This window comes from Trichosurus vulpecula, chromosome 1, assembly GCF_011100635.1.
Source record: "Trichosurus vulpecula isolate mTriVul1 chromosome 1, mTriVul1.pri, whole genome shotgun sequence".
NCBI classification, from domain to species: Eukaryota; Metazoa; Chordata; class Mammalia; order Diprotodontia; family Phalangeridae; genus Trichosurus; species Trichosurus vulpecula.
Window position 1 is genome coordinate 547468045 of NC_050573.1, and position 20025 is coordinate 547488069.

Consider the following 20025-nt stretch of genomic DNA (forward strand, 5'->3'; position numbering starts at 1 on the left):
CTTTCCCAACTCTTCTAAAGATAATGTATTATAATAATTTTAATGTTTATTGAGGATGTTAACTGTATTAAAGTATAATAAGAAATGAAAATTTTCCCCCATTGTAACCCCCCAGGACTTTCGTAGTAGTTGGAATCACAAAAATATGCAACACATCTTTTTTAAACCTATATTTTTGTGCCTCTAGTACAAAGAACTTTTAAAAACTGTTAAGCCATATACTTTCTAGGTTTGGTGTGTTTTAGATTTTTATCAGTTATTTCCAATTTAATTTTAAATTTTCTAATTTAAGTACCTTATTGGAGCTTATGAAGTATCAAAGGGAAAATAATTTTTAGACTAGACTTTAAAGGCATAAATATTCTGACATTTGCTTTAGAAACTTTTTTATCTAACCTTTCAACTAATAAAACAACATGATTTGGTTCTCTCTACACAGGTGATGATGTAAAGCCAAAAGATTACATAGTAGCACTACAGCATCCTGTGACTACTGATATTAAACACTCTATAAAAATGTTTGAATTAACATTGGATGCACTTATCTCATTTAACAAAAGGACATTAATTCTGTTTCCAAATATTGATGCAGGTAATTGAATTTCAAAATGCAATATTGTAGCCAAATTCTGTCTTCTTGCTAATTCTATGTTATTTTCTTTCTCATATAATCTCTTATTATTCAAAGTCATTGAGAATAGGGATTGTATATTACATCCCCAGGTACATGGTATTTTCAGGACATTGTCACTAAAGTAAGTTTAAGAGGAAAGAGAACACTAAGAAACCTTACCCTTTGATTTCTATCTTTCTTATTACCAGAAGAAACATACTAAAGTCTCCTGCCAAGAAGTAAGGGGAAAAATGCAAGAAATGCAGCAATTAATAATTGTTTAATTTATCAATAAAACCAAAGAAGCGTCCATTCTCTCTTTCTCGGAAAAAGGATAAATCCTGTTGGTTTGGCATTTATCTAATTATTCTCTTATAGACTGATGTTAGCTGAACCCAGGGTTCTGCTGGAGCCAGTTCTAAATAGCTTACAAGAGTTATTCTTAAACTTTTAATATGAGCTTAACTATGTGTGCATAGAAATATATATTTCCCCCCAGAGAACCTGTTGCTAAACATTTACCAGCATACTCCTGTATTGCTCTATAAACACTGCCTGAACTCAGCAAGAGGGCTGTAGAATGCGCAGGGGGTGAAGACATCACCAAGCTAGGGGACTGGGGACCATAATAATAATAATAGTAGTAATGACCGGCATTCATTTAACCTTTACAGTTTGCAGAGTGTCTTACGTGCATTATCTCATTTGAGTTTTGCAACACAGCTATACCTCTAAGGTACTCTTGAGTTAAATTGAATAGTCTGATGTTGCCCTCAGGTCTCATAGACTCAGGGAAACATGGCAGGTATGGTATCACAGTATCACAGGTATCCCAGTATCAATTAAATAAACACTCCTTCCTTGCCCCTTGATTTTTTTTACTGTTAAAATGAAATTAAAAGTAGATTGCTTGATGTTAAAAAATAAAACAAAATTAGAGACCCCCCTCCTCTGGATTTAGGTGTGAGACAAATATTTAGTGTTTAGTACCAAAAAAAGAAAAAAATCTAAATCACTTTGAAATATAACATAATTTTCTAATAATGCATTAATATGCTAATACATAATACATACATACCACTCAAAGTTAGGACAGCGGTGAGTAATAGAAAGAATGAACTCTTATGACACTTATGTTCTAGTCATCAGTTCATTTGTAAAAATGAGGGCGTTGAACCAAGATGATTTCTGCTGTCATTTTTAGCTTTGAATTTCTATGATACAGTATTGTGCCAAAGACATAGAGGCACTAACTAGAATTGAATCTTTACATCATAGATAGAGAAGCTCTTTTTCCATGGAGTTCAAGAATTACCTCAGAGAATGAACCCTAAACTTATGAAGCTATTAAATACATGCTTTCTCACTATTATTTTTAATTAATCTAAGGACTTATAAGGTGTTATTAGAAAAGAGTATTTGCTATATTGTTTCCTGTTTGAAAAATCCAGGTTCCTTTCATTTAAACTCTTATACGATCTAGATTAGATACTTGACCAAAAATATTATTAAGGCATTGATTTTCTTGAAAGATCAGTAACTCAGTTTATTATTTACAGAAATGTAGCTTTCACATGGTGAGATTGGATTAAGTGAAAAACACTTATAAATGAAAATAGCTCATGAATGAACGTTTAGTTTTTAATAGAAACTTTTTTTCATAGGAAGCAAAGAGATGGTTCGAGTGATGAGGAAGAAGGGTGTTGAGCATCACCCCAACTTCCGAGCAGTTAAACATGTACCATTTGACCAATTCATACAACTTGTAGCTCATGCTGGATGTATGATTGGCAATAGCAGTTGTGGGGTACGAGAAGTTGGAGCATTTGGTACTCCTGTAATCAATCTAGGAACACGACAGATTGGAAGAGAAACAGGTAATCATCTCTGCTTTAACTTTTTTTCAAACTCAGTTTTGTGTAGATGTTTATGTGTAAATTAGACTGAGAGATGGGTACTCTCCTTCTCCTCTTCTCCTATCTCTATCCTCAATAACTTTGCCCTTTCCAGTGGTATTTCATAATGATCTCATTAGTGTAGTGTAACTAAACTTTTATCATAATATTGCAAAATAGATAAGTCAGTTGAATCTAGGGACCTATTTTCCTTACCACTGGTGTTGTCTCAGCATTAAGTACACAACATTACTTCTTATTCTTTTCCAGAATGTAGCCTAGTTCTCTCCATCTCCTCTCCCACCATCCCCCACCCCACTCTACTCTTCAGCTCCACTTTACCTACTATCATTTAAGGTATCCACGAAGACCATTTTAAGCTTTTTATAGTCTGAATTGTGGCCTCCCCAGAACATAATTTCCATGGAACTAACTACTTTTTGCAGTGTTGTACTGCCTAATGCCATGTATATACAGAAGTAATTTAAAATATTGGTCAATTATTTTCCATTTTAGAGTATATCCATACCATGGTGAAGTAAAAAATTTCCTAAAGTCTATAATTCATATTTGGCTATTAGTAAATTCATAAGTCATTTTCATGTCTGTGTGTTTGTTGTCATTTTTTAAATTGAGATTTCAGTTTATTATAATTTTTACTGCTAACAGAGTTGGATGAAATTAAACTGCAAAAGTATGTTCGAATTTCTGTCCTTCATTTACCAAGGGTATAAGAAATTACCCACATTTATCAATCTTAATGGCATATCTGAATTTCATAATAAAACAAGAGATAGAATGCTTGTTATATTTAGTATCTTCTGTTCTCAGTTCATAGATATTAGCCAAAGTCTCAGTAACACTGCATATATAAATTGTATAATATGATAAATATATAGTAACTTGTTTTGTGTATAGACTTTCCTCCCTAAGCAAAATTGTTTAGTCAGTACTTTCAGCAAGATGATGGGGCGAGTGGTCATGACTAAGTCCAACGACCTGTACCGCCTCAAAACAGCAATAGATGGACCAAGTAAAAGAATAACAACCAAAAAAGGAGAAAGGATCAGCATCCTTTCCCTAATCTTTATGTGTGGGTATAGTCCAAAGTTTTGTCTTCTCTTTTCTCTCTATACTTTCTTGGTGATCTTATCAACTCCCCATGGGTTCAACTATTAACTCTAGGCAGACAAATCTCAGATATGATTACCAACTGCCCATTAGATACTTCATCCGGCTTCCTTCCCTTAGGCATCTTAAACTCAACATATCCAAAACAGAATCTTTTCTCTCTAAACTCATCCCATTTTCTTAGTTTCCTATTTCTTTTGAGAGTGTCAGTATCCTTCCAGGCACCCAGGTTCACAACTTCTGTGTCTTCCTTGACTCTTGACTCTGCCTCACTCCTCCGCTCCATCCCCATCTCACCATACAATCACCACCCTAATTCAGGCCACTTTTACCTTTTCTTGGACTAGTGTGGTAACCTTCTCATTGGGATCCCTACTTACCATTTCTCCTCTTTCCCATGCATTCTGCACATGGCTGCCAAGGTGGTATTCTTAAAGCACAGGTCTCACCACATTACTACCCTGCTCAAGAATTTATTGATTTAACTCTTACCTCTAGGATACAATACACATTTCTCAGACTTTTAAAACCTTTCTCAGTCTGGCTGCAGTCTGCCTTCTCAGGCTTATTTTAAATATTTATTAAGTTCGTAGTACGGGCCAAATGCTGTGCACTGGGGATACAAAAACAATGAATGAAACAGTACCTACTTTCAAGGAGCCTAATTTCTAATGCGGAGACAACAAGGATACACACACACACACACACACGAATGATTGTATGCATCCATGTGTATGTATATGTAGTATGTGTGCATATATATATACATACACAAATACACATACATGTGCTATATAAAATAAATATACATTAAATGTAAGATAGTTTGAGAGGGAGGGCACTAGCAATTGAGGGAATCAGAAAAGGTTTAAAAGATGGTGCTTGAGCAGCATCCTGAAGGAGAAGAGGGATTACACAAAGGGAGGACTCTCCTTCATATGCTCTATGCTATAGCTAAAATGTCCTGCCTTTTGCTCTCTCTACACAACATTATGTCACCATGCTTTTCCATAAGCTGTCCTTTCATTCTTGGAGTGTACTCAAGTGCTACCTCCTGTAGGAAGTGTGTCTTGAATCCACCCCCACCTGAAATTACTTTATATACATTTTGCATTTCCAACTACTCATTGTTTTCCCCCAATAAATGTATGTTTCCTTAGGGTAGAAATTGTTTCGTTATTATCTTTGCGTCCCCAGAACTTAGCACAGTTCCTGATACATAGTAGGGACTTAATACATGCATGTTGAAGGAAGGATGGAAAGAAGGAAAGGTATAGATTGAGGGTAGGGGGGAATCTGTACAAAATCTATTCTGAAGTCTAATGTCCAAAAAGTATAATGAAATTTAAAAGTTCCAAATTGTTAAGAGCCATTCTGAAGTAAATAAATATTCAAAGAATGTGAACAATTGCCAATTAATTAACAGCATTTATTAAGCAGCAACTATTTGTCAAGCACTATGGATACAAAGTCTAGGAGCCAAGAAGTAGCAGGAAGAACAGTAAACTCCACTAATGCTTTCCAGTTTCTCCAAACAGAGCTAGAAAATATAGTAGACAAAATCCTGATCAGGAAATTTAAGAAAAAAAATCACATTGAGTCATTTTCCCAGCCCAGGTTGGCAGAGGGAGACAGATAGTGAGGTCTTCAAACACTGGGGGCAGGGCCTGGCTAGGAATGAGACGTGAGAAGCATTCCAGTGCATGGAGAGGTTATGTACCAGGGGAAGAGGAGGCCTCAGATTCAGTATAGAGGGGCCTAAACTTATATAGGGTGCAGGAACAGGTGCCAATTGGCAGCCCTGTTTCTCACAACTCAGTTCTGGATCATACATTCAAAGTGGACTGAGGAGGGGACCAGCACTTAGGTGTGGTGTTCCTGGGTAAGGAACAGTGGTAAAACCTGTCCTGTGTACCCAGCAAAGAGCAAGTTCAGAAGCAAGAAACAGTAGTATAGCTGGGACCTCAGGAATGGAGCAAGGTCTCCTGCTCTGAAGCCTGTAGAAAAATAACCAGGGCAGGAATGCCAGACCAAAGGAAAGTCTACAACTTTGTCACTCAACCAGCAGAGCTCTCCAAATGACCAATAGTCTCTGAGTCCAGCAGAAATCTACTGAAAGTCCAAAGTTTGCTTAGACTCCAAACCAGATTAGGCGCTTCCAGGGCTCAGATAGGGAGTAGGGCAAATCCCCAGTCTGAGCTGTCTCGGAGATCCTGAAATAAGACAACATTCAGTACCCCAAGAAAGCAACAGCAGGATCAGCCCAGACATTTCCTCCAGAAATATGCAGACCTTGGCTCTAACATAAAGTCTGAAGTCAGGAAGTAGGCTAGAAGAATCAGCAAACAACAATAAAGAGAATCCCATCACTGAAAAGTTAGTTATTATGATGACAGTGATACTCAAGACAAACCTAGAATGTCTCTAAAACATCTAATGTTAAAACCTCAAAGGAAAACATAGCTCGTGTACAAATTCAACCAGAATCCCTGGAAGAGATGAAGCAAGAGTTTTTTTAAAAGGTTAAAATGTTTATGTAAATGAAATGAGAATACTAGAAGGAAAGAATTGGAAAAGAAATGAGAGCTATAGAAGAAAGAATTAATAAGGAAATTAATAGCTTGACATAAGAAGTACAAAACCTTGCCCAAGCAGCAAATTCCCTGAAAATTAGAATGGACCAAGTTGTAGAAGCTAATGACTCCACAATAAAAAAAAATTAAAACAAAGTCAAAAGATTGAAAAATAGAAAAAATTTTAAGGTATCTTATAGCAAAAACCTGGAAAAAAGACCTGGGAAACATGTCAAGGAGAGAAAATTTAAAAATCATTACACTACTTGAAAGCTATTTTTAAAAAAAACCTAGAAATCAGATTTCAAGAACTCTTTTAAAAGACAACTGCCCAGATGTCTTAGAACCAAAGGGCAAAGAAGAAATAGAATGTATCGGTAAACTCCTTAAAGAAACTCCCAAGTGAAAACTTCCAGGGATATTATAGCCTAAATGCGGAGCTTCCAGAGCAAAGAAAAAAATTCTTCAAGCAGCCAGAAGAAAAATTTAAGTATGAAAGAGACATAGTCAGGATAACACAAAATTTAGCAGACACCACTTTAAAGGAATGGAGAGCTTGGAATGTAGTTCCTGAAGGCAAAGGATATAGGTTTACAACCACGAAAAACTTTCCCGGCAAAACTTCCCCCCCTACAGGGGGGAAATGGACCTTTAATGAAATCCCAAATTTCCAAGCATTCCTGATAGGAAAGAGCAGAGTTGCCTAGAAACTTTTAAGTTCAAATACAGGAGTCAAGAAAAACTTAAAAAGTAAATATGACCAAACAATTGTAAGGGACTAAGAAACAACAAATTGCTTACATTCTAATGTGAGTAAATGATACATGTCTCTTTTGAACTCTATCATCAGGAATCATAGAGAGAATCTTAGTAGACAGAAGACCTGAGAGTGTTTCTCTTATGTCTACAAGAAGAATGGAAAGGGAGGGGATGAAGAATATACCAGGGAAGGAGAGGAAGAGGAAGGTTAGAGAAAATTATCTCACATAATTGAAGTGTGCGAATAGAATTCTATAAAACAGGGAAGAAGAGGTGAGGGAAGTGGCTGACACTTGAACCTTACTCTTCTTGAATTTGTCAAAGGAAGGAGGTATAACATACACAGTTGGGTACCATTTTACTCAATGGAAAAATGAGGGAAAAGTGGAGGAGGCAAAATTAGAGGGAAGTTACATTAAGGGTTGGATTAATTCTAAGTAAAACAAACAGTAAGGATATACAAAAGTATTGAAAACTTTTTTCAGTGACAAAGAATTGGAAACTGAGAGGGTACCCATATTTTGGGGTGGCTGAGCAAGATAACAGTATATAAATGTGATGGAATACTATTTTTCTGTAAGAAATTATAAAGGAAATGGTTTCAGAGAAACTAGAAATACTTTTATGAACTGATTCAAAGTAAAGTGAGCAGAACCAGGAGAGAACAATTTATATGACAATATTGTAAAGACAAACAACTTTGAAAGATTTAGAAACTCTGATCAGCATAGTGACCAACCATGATTCCAGAAGACTAGTGAAGAAGCATACTGCCCACCTCCTGATAGATGAAAGAGAGTGCCAAATGAGATAGCTTTTTTAATATGGCCAATACAGATACTTGTTTTGCTGGATTATATGTGTTTTTAGCAGGGGTTTGTTAACTTTTTTTTCTCCATGGGGTGGGAGGGATGGGAAGGAGAGATTTTTTGCTGATTGATTAAAAAAAAAATTTTAATTAAAAAAATGGAAGCATCTTTGTCCCCAGTTCAAGAAGAAATACATACTCTCAACAACCACAAAAGTGTTCAAAGTTGCTCATAACAAGAGATATTAAAATTAAAAGATATATGAAGTATCATGTCATACTTATCAAATTGGCAAAGATGTAAAAATTCAGTAGTGTGAAGAAGAAAACAGGTATTTTAAATTCATTGCTGATTAAACTGTGAATCGAAGAAGCAAACAAACAGGTATTTTAATTCATTGCTGATTAAGCTATGAATTATACAAACATCTTGTAAAAGAATTTGAAATTATGCAAGCAAGATCACAAAACAGTGATGTCACTACTGGATTAAACAAGGAAGTTAAGGACCTGTTTAATGAAAACATCCAGAGCAACCCTGTGATGGCAAAGAGTTGTTGACAAACTGAATGCCCCGTGAGTGGTTGGAAGAATGGCTGAACCGATTGTGGGATCCGAATGTAATGCAGTGTTACTGTATCATAAGGAATGAAAAATATAAACACTGCAGAGAACTGTGGGCAGATTCACCTGAAGTGGTGAACAGTGAACGAGGCAAAATCGAAAGAACAATATGCAATTACTGTAAGTCTGCCAATCACGACAACTTTAAATGGCAGCAAAAATCAGATGAGGAGGAGTAGACAGCAATGATGCTGCCATGAAACATGCATACAGCCTTTAACAAATGGAAACCTGTGAAAGCATCAGGGTGCATGTCCTTGATGTTGCAATCAGTGCTTTATGTTGTCTGACTCTGTTGTTTTCAAGGTTTATACACTGCAGGCCATTCAGTAGGAGTAAACAGGGGAAGAGGAGTGTCGTATGATGTGTCAAACATTGAGCGATAAAAATTTAAAAACCGAAATGATTAAGTAGGTAGAGTTTATCTCAACCATTCCTACTTCCAGTCTCTTCATGGTGCCTTTTAGCTGCCCAGCATTATGGCGCCTCATCAATGCCTTCCCTTCCCAAGCAATGTCCGGCTAATTTGTATAAGTTTTATTTGATTACGATATTAAATTCTGCTCATGCTATATAGACCTATTATATACCTCCCCCTCCCCCCCCACACTCTTCAGAAATTTCCTGTCCTTTCTCATATTCTTTACAAGTGTACTTTGTGACTCACCTGCGCAAATGGGTGCTCAAGTACCCCTGCTTGGGTAGCACATGTAGTTTTAAAAGGATCTTCTAAAGATAATACTTTTATTATGATAATATACAAATGAATGGTTTGGTGGATGGGTGAAAAAGTAAAATGTCATCTACATAGGTAAATATGAAAAGTTTTTTAAAAGGCAATTACAGATTTATTTGACCTATGAAGGAAAAAAAAGGTTGCTTTCTTTTTGGTAATAAACCAATCTTCTCTCTATAATTTGAGAGTCTTATTCTGAGAGTTATTTTAAAGATATTAGATAGAAACTTTGACACTGCTAGTAGAAGTTTTCAGTTTAAATCCCTTTAAGTCTTTAATGTTCATTAGGAACCTAGTATAAAAATACTTTATTAAATTCATTTTATCTCCTTTCTGTCATTGTAATATAGTCACTTTATTTATATAGGTGAAAATGTTCTTCATGTTCGGGATGCTGATACTCAAGATAAAATACTGCAAGCTCTGCACCTCCAGTTTGGCAAACAGTATCCTTGGTAAGTATCAGCCCATCTTTTGGGTGGCAAAAAGAAGCAATGTCTCTGGGAGGTGGGATCATATTACTTTTTATGTGATGATTCAGTGGCCCAGCAATTGTTGCTACCTATGACAAATAATGGTCACTAGTCATAAGAATAACAAGTTTAAAAGGTTTTAATGAAATAATGTAAGCTTGACATCCAGGATTCCCTAAAGAAGTGGGGAGAAAGGTGTTTTTGTCCCTATCCTAAGATACTTGAGTATCTCATTATGTACTGTTATATATTACTAATAAAACCTTTCTAGTCAAGTCAGCATGCATTTACCTACTATGTGCCAGGTGCTGTGCTAAGCACTGGGGATACAAAGAAAGGCAATAGAAAGTCTCTGCTTTTAATGAGATCTTAGTCTATTGGAGACTACGTGTAACCAACTGTGTAAAAACAGGATATATACAGGATAGATGGGAGATGATTAACAGAGGTAAGATACTAAGATTAAGAAACAATAGAAAAGGCTTGGACTTTTTAGAAAAGGCAGGACTTTAGCTGAAACTTTAAATTAGTGAGGAATAGAGATAAGGAAGAACAGAGTTTTAGGCATGAGGGGACGGTCATGTGAAATTGTATGGTGTTGAGAGATGGAACATCTTATGGGAGGAATGGCAAGAAAGCCAGTGTCACCAGGTCACAGAGTAGAAGGAGGGAGTAATGTAACAAGACTGGAAAAGTAGAAAGGGGCTAGATTATGAAGGGTTTTAAAAGCTAAACAGTGGATTTTATTTGATCCTGGGCTAATAGGGAGCCATTGGAGTTTGTTGAATAGGGAGCAACATTGTCAGACCCGTGCTTCCAGAAGATCTTTTTGACAGCTTAGCGGGATGGACCACAGTGGAGAGACCAGTCCAAAGGCTATTGAAGTAATCCAGGTATGAAGTGATAAGGACTGCAGAAGAATGGGGGCAGTGTCAGAGGAGAGAAGCATGTTCCAAAGGTAAAACTGACAAGATTTGACCACAGATTGGATATGGAGGTGAGAGAGAGTGAGGAGTCAAGCAGTCCTGGTGACTGGGAGGATGGTGGTATCCTTAAATGTTAGAAGTTAAGAAGAAGGAGGAATTTGAGGGGATATCCATGGGACATACAATTTCAGATTCCCAATAGGCAGTTGGAGATAAGAGACTGGAAATCAGGAGAAAAGTTAAGGCTAGAGAAATAAAGAATCAACTATATAGGGATGATAATTGAAGCCATGGGAGCTAATAAAATCACCAAGTGAAATAATATAGAGGTAAAAGAGAAGAGAGCCATGGATAGAGACTTGGGGGATACCCACAGTTAACAGGTATAACCTTGATAAAAGTCCCGCAAATAAAACTGAGAATGAGTGGTCAGACAGGTAAAAGGGAGACCCGGGAGAGAGCAACGTCATGGAAACCTAGCGTATCAGAGGAGAGAGTAATCAATGGTGTCAAAGGCTTTAGAGAGATCAAGAAGAATGAAGATTGAGAAAAGGCCATCAGTTTTGGCAATTAAGAGATCCTTAGTGACTGTGGAGAAAGTAGAAAACTACACTTGTAGCCCCCAAAACAACAAGCATTAACCCTATTCAGCAAGAGTAAGCCAGGGTAGGGTTAGTCTAGCATGGAATAAGGCTCAAAAAGCAAAGCTTATGAGCATGCTAAGGAGAAAGAGATACAGTAGAAAAAGGAGAGGTAGTAAGAGAACACCTAGTTGTCCTCAATGAATTAAAGTAACTATGTACAGATAAACGGAATCCAAGAGTATTGAAAGAATTAAGAGATGTGATTACTGAGCCATTGTTGGCGGTCTTTGAAAAATTGGAGATGATGGGAAAGGAGCCTCATGACTAAAGATGGATAAAGGCCTCAGTTTTTAAAAAAAATGAAGAGCAGAGCTGAGCTTAATTTTGGTTCCTGATGAAATTCTAAAATTTGTCACTAAGAGAATAGTTTGTGAGAATTTTTAAAATAGAAATGCTAAGAATCAGCTTGGCCTCTTAAGTAATAGGCCATATCAGATTGGATTACTAGACTTACTACTATAATAGCATACCTGGATTTCAGCAAGGTATTTAAGGATTTAACAAAGGTCTCTCACGCTTTTCATCTGGACAAGATGTAGAGATGTGGGTACATGATAGTACAAGGTACATTCGGACTAGTTGAATGACCAAGTCCAAAGAATTATTATTAATGGGTAGATATCCTCTTGGAGGAAGGTCTTTGATTTTCAGTGTTGTTGTTCAGTTGTATCTGACGCTTCATATTTGGGATTTTCTTGGCAAAGATACTGCAGTGGTTTGCCATTTCCTTCTCCAGCTCATTTTATAGATGAGGAACTGATACAAACAGGGTTAAATGACTTGCCCAGGGTCACCCAGCTAGTACTTCTCTGAGGCCACATTTGAACTCAGGAAGATGAGTTTTCTTGATTCTCAGCCTGGCATTCTATCTACTGTGCCACCTAGCTGCACCAATCTTCAATACTGTTCAGCATTTGTGACTCGGATGAAAGCATAAATGGCATTCTTGTGACCCTCGTAGGTGGCTCAGATCTGGAGGAATAGTTGATGTATTCAGAAAGCTCTCAACAGGTTAGAATAATAAGCCAAATCGCCTTCAATACTTTAGTGAAGCCATGATCTTATCAGTGTGGGTATTTGCTCCATCCATGCAGATTAGAATCCAGCCATGCCTTAATCCTACGTGATTCCATTCCTTCCTGTCCGTATCTTTCCATAAATCCTATGCAGAGTTCACCCAAAATTCTAGGGGCTCCCTCTAGAATCCTTAACAGTGTATGAGTAACAATACAGCACAATGGTCTTTCCATTTGTTATTCTTCACTATTGCTACATGACCAGTCTATCTGTTCTTTTTAGTCCTATATCCTTTTTTTTTGTTTTTCTTTAAAAAAACAATCACAAGTAATTTATTTTTGAGAATCAGTTAACATGAAATTATACAAATAAAATTTGTATGAACACAAATCCACGTTGTCGTAACACAGATGGCAAAGGACACAGCAAAAACAAGAAAAGTAAATCAACCACTATATACAATTGGACACAGTTGTATCACGAAAACTAAGTCTTTTATAAAATAGTGATCTCCGTTCAATAAAAGATCACTCTCCACTCAGTGTCATCATCCTGCAAGACAGGCTGTAGCAACTGCACCTCTTTTCTCCCCATCCTCCTTTAACATGGCTGGTAATTGTTTTGGTGATTACGCCCTTGGGACACTTTGTTGCCGTCAGCCATGACCCCTAGTCCCACCTCTCTGCCAGCCACAGCACCCCTCCCTCGTTTCTGTTGTTGCTGTTGCTGCCTGTATACTTCTTTGGGCCCTATATCCTTGTGATTGCACCTTTTATGCTGCTTTTGATGTACAGTTCTTCACCGGTTATATTCCATCTATAAACACCTACTGAACATATCTTTATTGACCTTTGGATGACACACCTAACTTTAGTTCATCAGAGACTTGGATATTCTAGGATTCAGTCATAGAGTATTATTAGAAGAATATGGGAGTTTAGAAAAGCGGGCTTTTGTTGCAGGGAGGAACTCAAGGCCATTAAAAGATCTGTTCAGTTTCCCATGTATAATCTAGCCTGTTCTCATTCCATTCATTTCTAGGCCTAGTTCATCCTACATCTGCAGTATGAGCTGATGGACTTCATTCAGTTGTATGTCATAGTGTAGACAGGCACTGTGCCCTGTGAGCAGAATTGCAGTAGCTCAAAAGAAATGTGAGATATGCAAATTCAGAGTCATCTCCACTACAAAGGTCCTTATGGACCATTTGTGCCCGACTTGTTGTAGAGCCTTCCAAGCTTGTATTGGTCTGACCAGCCACAGTCAGAAACACTGCACCTTGACCCCAATATAGTGATGTCATTTTGATCCTCTTCAAGAACAGTCAACCGACTAACTATAATTTAGACAAATTCTGTTAAAACAAGTTTTATCGATGCCCTTTTTTTACGTCACTATTACTTTCCAACAACTATTTTACCCAACGGTAGAACCTTCCCTCGTAACAAATAAATACGGTTAACCAAAACAAATTAACCCAGCCATTTGTAAAAATGTGTGCCTCATGTCTGAACCTCTCTGATGAGAGACAGGTCCCACCATCAGACCTCTGAAGCTATCATTGGCCATTGAACACAATAGACATTCTTCGTGTGTGGCATTTTCCTATGTGGATGGGAAATAGGAATTTTCCTGTGTGGATAGTCAAGCCAAAATCTTTCTAATTATTATGAGAACATAGAAAGCTCTGCAGTATTAAAAGGCTTGATGAAGTCAGCACAATGTTATTTGCACATAGTAACATCTGGAGGATCCTAGGATCTCACAGAATATATTTTTTCCATTTGGTTTCTCCGTTTGACGTCTTCTGTGACAGTGATAAACACCTCAAAGTTTTTTCTGTTGTGTCTGTCAGGGATATTGTATGATTTATTAAAACTTTATTTAAAAATTACTATTTTAAAAGTTCTTTTCTTTTTAAATTTTGAGTTCCATATTCTCTCCCTACCCTCACCCCCCACTGACTGAGAAGGCAAACACTATGTTATTAATTATATGTGTAAATCAGGCAAAACATTTCTATGTTAGCCATATCACAAAACAAAGCAAAAAAAAATAAAGTGAGAAAATGATACTTCAGTTTTCCCTCAGAGTTCTTCAGTTCTCTCTCTGCAGGTGAAGAGCATGTTTCTTCAAGAGTCCTTTGGAATTATCTTGAGTTACTGTATTGCTCAAAGTGACCAAGGCTTTCACAGTTGGTCATCATTATAATATTGCTATTACTGGGCACAGTGATCTCCTGATTCTGTTCACTTCACTTTGCATCAGTTTGTATAGGAGTCGCCATGTTATTCTGAAACCGCCCTTCTCATCACTTCTCATAGCAGAATAATACTCCATCATTCTGCAATTGATGAGTGTCCTCTCAATTTCCACTTCTTTGCCCCACTACATAAAGAGCTGCTAGAGATATTTTTGTACAGATGTATAAATGTAGATCCTTTTCCTTTTTCTCTGGTCTCTTTGGGGTACAGGTTTCCTGCAGAAGAGCAGAATTAGTAAATATATCCTTTACTAACTACAACAGAAAAAAGTAATAGAATCAATAAAGGGCAGTTGGAGAAAAGATTCAAACATGAATGCAGGCTTATTTCATAATAAAATACAATTAGTCAAAGGATAAATAATAGAAACAATAGAAAATTTAATCCAAGAAGGTGATAACAACAAAAAAAATTTTTAAAACTTCTGGCACGCAGCCAAAGTAGTTCTCATGCAAAACTCAAGATACCTAAACACTTTGATCAATAAAAGAAATGGCTCCCCATCTGAAAAGCTACAAAGAATCCCAGTCCTCATCATTAAGCGCAAGAATAGAAATCCTGAAAATGAAAGATAAGAATAAAAACAAAAAGGCAACAAATTAAGAAATATAACTAATGGTTATAACTACTATCCACCAACCTCTTCCTTGCACTCCAATTTACGGACCTCCCTCATAACAAGTGTGGTCATGCAAAAAGAATTCACACGTTGATCATTCTGGAAAACGGATGTGTCATTCTATACTTGTTGTCCATCACTTCTCTGATAAGAGGTGGGGTGCATGCTTCATCATCAGTCATAATTAGTCATTGCTCTGATCAGAGATATCAAAACTTCAAAATTGCTTTCATTTGTGTTATTATAGTTGTCATATGAGTTGTTCTTCTGGTTTTACTTATTTCACTTTGCTTCAAATCATATTAGACTCTCCAGGTTTCTCTAAATCTCTCATTTTATTATTTATTATGGCACAGTAATATCCCATTCCATTCATATGCCATAATTTGTTCACCCATTCCTCCCAGATTGATGGGTACCCACTTTGTCCAGTTCTTTACTCTAATAGAAAGTGTTGCTATAAATATTTTTTGTACATGAAAGCCCTTTCCATTATCTACTTAGTAGTGTTACTAGGTCAAAGAGTATGAATAGTTTAGGAATTTTCTAGTTATAGTTCTAAATTGCTTTACAGAATGATCAGTTCTTATACTCTTTAGGATTAATTTATTTGGCTTCTAAGTTTGAAATCTTTCTTCAAGAATATAATGATTAGCTATAATTTTTATTGTATTGTATTTAGTGAAGAATATGTTTACTATTTTCTGTTTTTCTACACTTGTTTATGAGGTTTTTATTTCCTTATACATACTCAATTTTTGTAAAGATGTCATTCCAAGCTAAGAAATGTGTCTGGTCCTTCAATTACCAGTCATTAATTGCCAGAGAGCAATTAATTATGTCTAATCAGGCCTTTAACTTCTTTTTTTTCTTGTTGTTGTTAGCTTTCTCTGGTTTTGTAAGGGATATGTTGAAGCCACCAGCCATTAAAGTTTTGCTATCAATTTCTTCTTGTAACTTGATTCTTTTGTCTTAGGCACTTAGATGCTATGCTATTCGTTGCCTGTATATTAAATATAGGTGTTATTTCACTATCTAAGGTGTCTTTAAGCACAATATGCTTTCCCTGTTACCTCTTATAATCAAATTGGTTTTTATTATTGTCTTGTCCAAGTTTATGTTTGTCACTCCTGTGCTTCAAAAAAAATCACTCAAGATATAGTGGATTCTGTTCCAACTCCTTATTTTAATTTTGTAAATCTTTATATTTCAGATGTTTTTGGTAAACTTTGTAGTTGAGCCCAGATACCAATCACTCATTCTTATCCCATCTTTATCTCTATATAATTGCCCCTTTATTATTGGCCTCCCAGATCTAAAGTTTGTTTTTGCTTATCAATATTTCCTTCCCAGATCTTACCTTTTCTTTTAAATCCCCCCTTCCTCAAACTGTGCCCTCCTGTTATCCTATTGAGTTCAGTGTATTTCTTATGCCAAACTTTGCATGTGTGCATGTGTGTTTGTGTGTCTGTGTGTGTGTACAACTGACCTTCACCATATTCAGATAAGAATAAGGCTCATGAGACACCTACTCCTTTCACTCCTCCTCCTTGTTTGTATATGCTTCTGGTATATCCCAGTAATGAGAAATTACAAGTTTTTTTTGCCTTTTTGCTTTCTTCCCTAGTATGTTTCTTTTTCCTTCTCCTTTCTTTCCTTTCTTAAGACTGACAAAACCACCTTCAGGGCCTTCATTTATTTTTCTTTATGCCTTCTGTAACCCTTGAAGACAGTGGGATCTGAAGGAATACTTGTATCTTCTCCCCTGATAGAATATAGGTACTTCATCTTTGCTTATTTCCATACCAGTTGCTCAAATGTATTTACCTTTATAGATTTCTCTTGACTCCCGTGTTTGCATTTCAAATTTCTGCTCAGCTCAAGTCTTTTCATCAGGAAAGATTGAAAGTCCTTTAATCCATTAAAAGACCATTTTACCTCCCTGTAGGACTATACTCATTTTTGCAAGATAAACTATTCTTGGTTCTAAGGTTTTTTTCCTTACCTTTTGCTTATTGTATTCCATTTTTTCCTTACCAAATAGTTGTAGTGTAGTCTTTTATGATCTTAGGAGCCTATAGTCCTTTAGTACTTGAACTCTTTCTTTCTGTCTGTTTGGGGTGGTTTTTTTCTTTGACTTGAAAATTTGAGGTTTTGTCTATGTCATTCTTCAGTGTTTTCAATTCACAGTTTCTTTCAAAAAGTAAATGTTGGCTTCTATTTTCTTTTGCTTCCTGATTCTAATAGATCTGGATTTTTTTCTTTTATTACTTCTTAAAATATGATACTGAGGTTTTTTGGTTTGGTTTTATTTTTCAAGGGGGTGGTGGCAAAATTTCTTAAATTATTTCTCTTCAACCTGTTTTCCATGTCAATTGCTTTTGATAGCAGACAACATATTTTTTTCTAACTTTTCAATCTTTTAACTTTGTTGAATGTTTCTTATTGTTGCATGGAATCATTGTGTTCTATTGCTCCATTTTATGTTTTGGACATTCACTACTTGGATAAAGTTGCCCTCCTCTCCCTTCTGTTCTAATCAATTTATCCTTTCCTCAAGAACTTTTATTTCATTTTATATTTTTTTATATTTCTTCCAGATGCTCCTATATTCCTTGTGATTAAGCCATTTTTCTTCCTTGTACCTCTGTTTGTACATGTTATGGAGTTACTCTCTTTTATGGATTTACATTATGGATTTTGGGGCAGCTAGGTGGCGTAGTGAGTAGAGCACCGGCCCTGGAGTCAGGAGGAACTGAGTTCAAGTTCAGCCTCAGTCACTTATGCTTACTAGCTGTGTAACCTTGGGCAAGTCACTTAACCCCAATTGCCCTGCCTTCTCCCCTCAAAAAAAAAAAACTACATTACAGGCTTCTTTTAGCCCTTATTTATTCTTCAGGTTTCTTCTGTTTGCTCATGTCTTCAGATTCAGTTGGGGCTTTGTTCTAGGGCTAGGATCCATCCCCTACTATATTCTTGGAAGGCATGGTCAGCCTTGTTTGGTATTGTCCCCTCTCTAGTATGCATGGCACTACTATTCTTGGTGGGTTAGCTGGAAATATTCCCCACCCTGTGCTGTAGCCTCTGGCAGCCTTGTCTCCACAATGTGGATAGTGGTCTCATCTTTGACTCTTATCCCCTTCTTGTTGTAAATTTCCCAACCAGAAGTTTCCATCATCCTCACTTGCAACCCTGAGAAACTATAACTAGGTTTTAGGAATTGTGCTTTTCTCAGGCCTTCTTGAGCTGTACCTAGTATGAGTTGAATGGCTGCTGCATTGGCCTCCTCTCTTTCAGTCTATCTTTGAGGGCCCCAAGGTGTGTACCCATAGCCCTTGTCTCTTTGCACAGTGCCTGATAGAGAGTTGGCTCAGTTCCCCACAGAATTTTTGAGTAGGCTAGCTGATAGATCCAGCTGGCTTTAAGGTCTCTTTATCAGGTTCCTTCCCTTTGGTACATCTTTGCTTCAAGCACCCACAGGCTTCCAACCATATTCATGTTAAGACTAGATGGAGGAGTTTACTGGTGTTTCTCTTTGGTCTTCTTGATCATTGTTCCATTTGGTATCCTTTTAAATCTTTCATGGAGTGTTTGTTGGGAAAGTTGGGCTCCTTTAAGATATTTCATGTTTCTATGTTAATCAGAAATCTTCCTTTGAAGAGATTTTTATCAAATACCTTGCTGAAATTCAAGTTTACTGTGTCTTTTCCATTAAAAAAAGTGTCTGTGAACCAGGAAAAAAACCAAAAAACCAAAACAAACAACAACAAAAGACCAAAAAACAAACTCTTCTTTCTTACAAGTCTCAGATTGTTTACCTGGATTTTTATCATTTGGGGAGAGGAGAGGATTGTCTGTAGTTCTAATTCCATAAAAGTGCGCTCATTTTAATTTGACTAATTCATATTAGTTTAATTAAATTCAATTAATTTTTACTAAAGTCAATCAAATTTCAATTTCAAATTTAAGTCAGTTGACTTCAATTAAAGTCACTTCCATTTGACTAATTAAATAGAAGTCAAGTGAAAGTTTACCTTTATACTCCTGCAGTTTGGGTTTTGTCTTGTTTTGCTTTTTTAACAAAAGGACTCCCTAAGCACAATAGTGTTTAAGTTGGTGTGTAGGGAGAGTCTACTGGGGTGGGGAACCTGTGTTCTTGAGACTACATGTGGCCCTCTAGGTCCTCAAGTGCAGCTCTTTGACTGAATCCAAACTTCACAGAGCAAATCCTCTTAATAAAAGGATTTGTTCTGTAAAACTTGCCTGAGGTCCTGAGAAGTGCTTAGTTTCTTGCTTTTAAGGTTTCCGAAAAGTTTCATAGAGATTGCCTCATTTGATCCTCATAAAAGCCTTACACAATAAGTAGTGCAAACATTATTATCCCTTAGAAAACTGAGCCTAAGATAGATTAAGTCAGAGGTCTCAGAGGCAAAGTAGACTGTACAACTCTGGAGTGCTGCCAAATCAGATAAAAATTTAGTTGGGAAATGTTTGACAAAATAAATAAAAATACAATACACCACAGATAATGTTAATTTGTTGTTTCTGAATCAACATGCTTCCTACAGGTATCCATATCTATTTGAGTTTGATACTGCTGACTTCAACAACTTGCCTATAATCATATGGTAGAGTAAGCTGGCAAAACTAGGCCTAGAGCCTTGTGACTCCAAAGCTCTTAAAATGTAGCCCCAAATCTTGGCCTATGTATAAGTACTAAAAGGAAAATTCATCTCCTTAAATATATTCTAAAATTTAGAATTTTTGTTAATTTGTCAGGTTTTTTCCCCAACTATTCCTATGTAGTTCCCTTCTCAAGTGCATTCATTCTTTTGTTACACAGAGTATGCGTAGACATAGGAGGGAACCATTATTTTCCTATCTGAAGACATCTTAGATTTTATTGTATTCCTAGGTTGTGGTTAAAAAAAGTTTATGTTAAA

The 20025-nt window shown here is 36.5% G+C and overlaps 1 protein-coding gene across 1 annotated transcript in view; it reads left to right on the forward strand.

Moving 5' to 3' along the window:
- Nucleotides 1–20025, forward strand: part of GNE (glucosamine (UDP-N-acetyl)-2-epimerase/N-acetylmannosamine kinase) — a 54083-nt gene that overhangs the window by 14226 nt on the left and 19832 nt on the right. The window contains exons 4-6 of the mRNA XM_036741579.1: nucleotides 440–592; nucleotides 2278–2490; nucleotides 9507–9594. Coding sequence (XP_036597474.1) covers nucleotides 440–592; nucleotides 2278–2490; nucleotides 9507–9594 — 454 coding nt within the window. The remainder of the gene's footprint in view (nucleotides 1–439; nucleotides 593–2277; nucleotides 2491–9506; nucleotides 9595–20025) is intronic.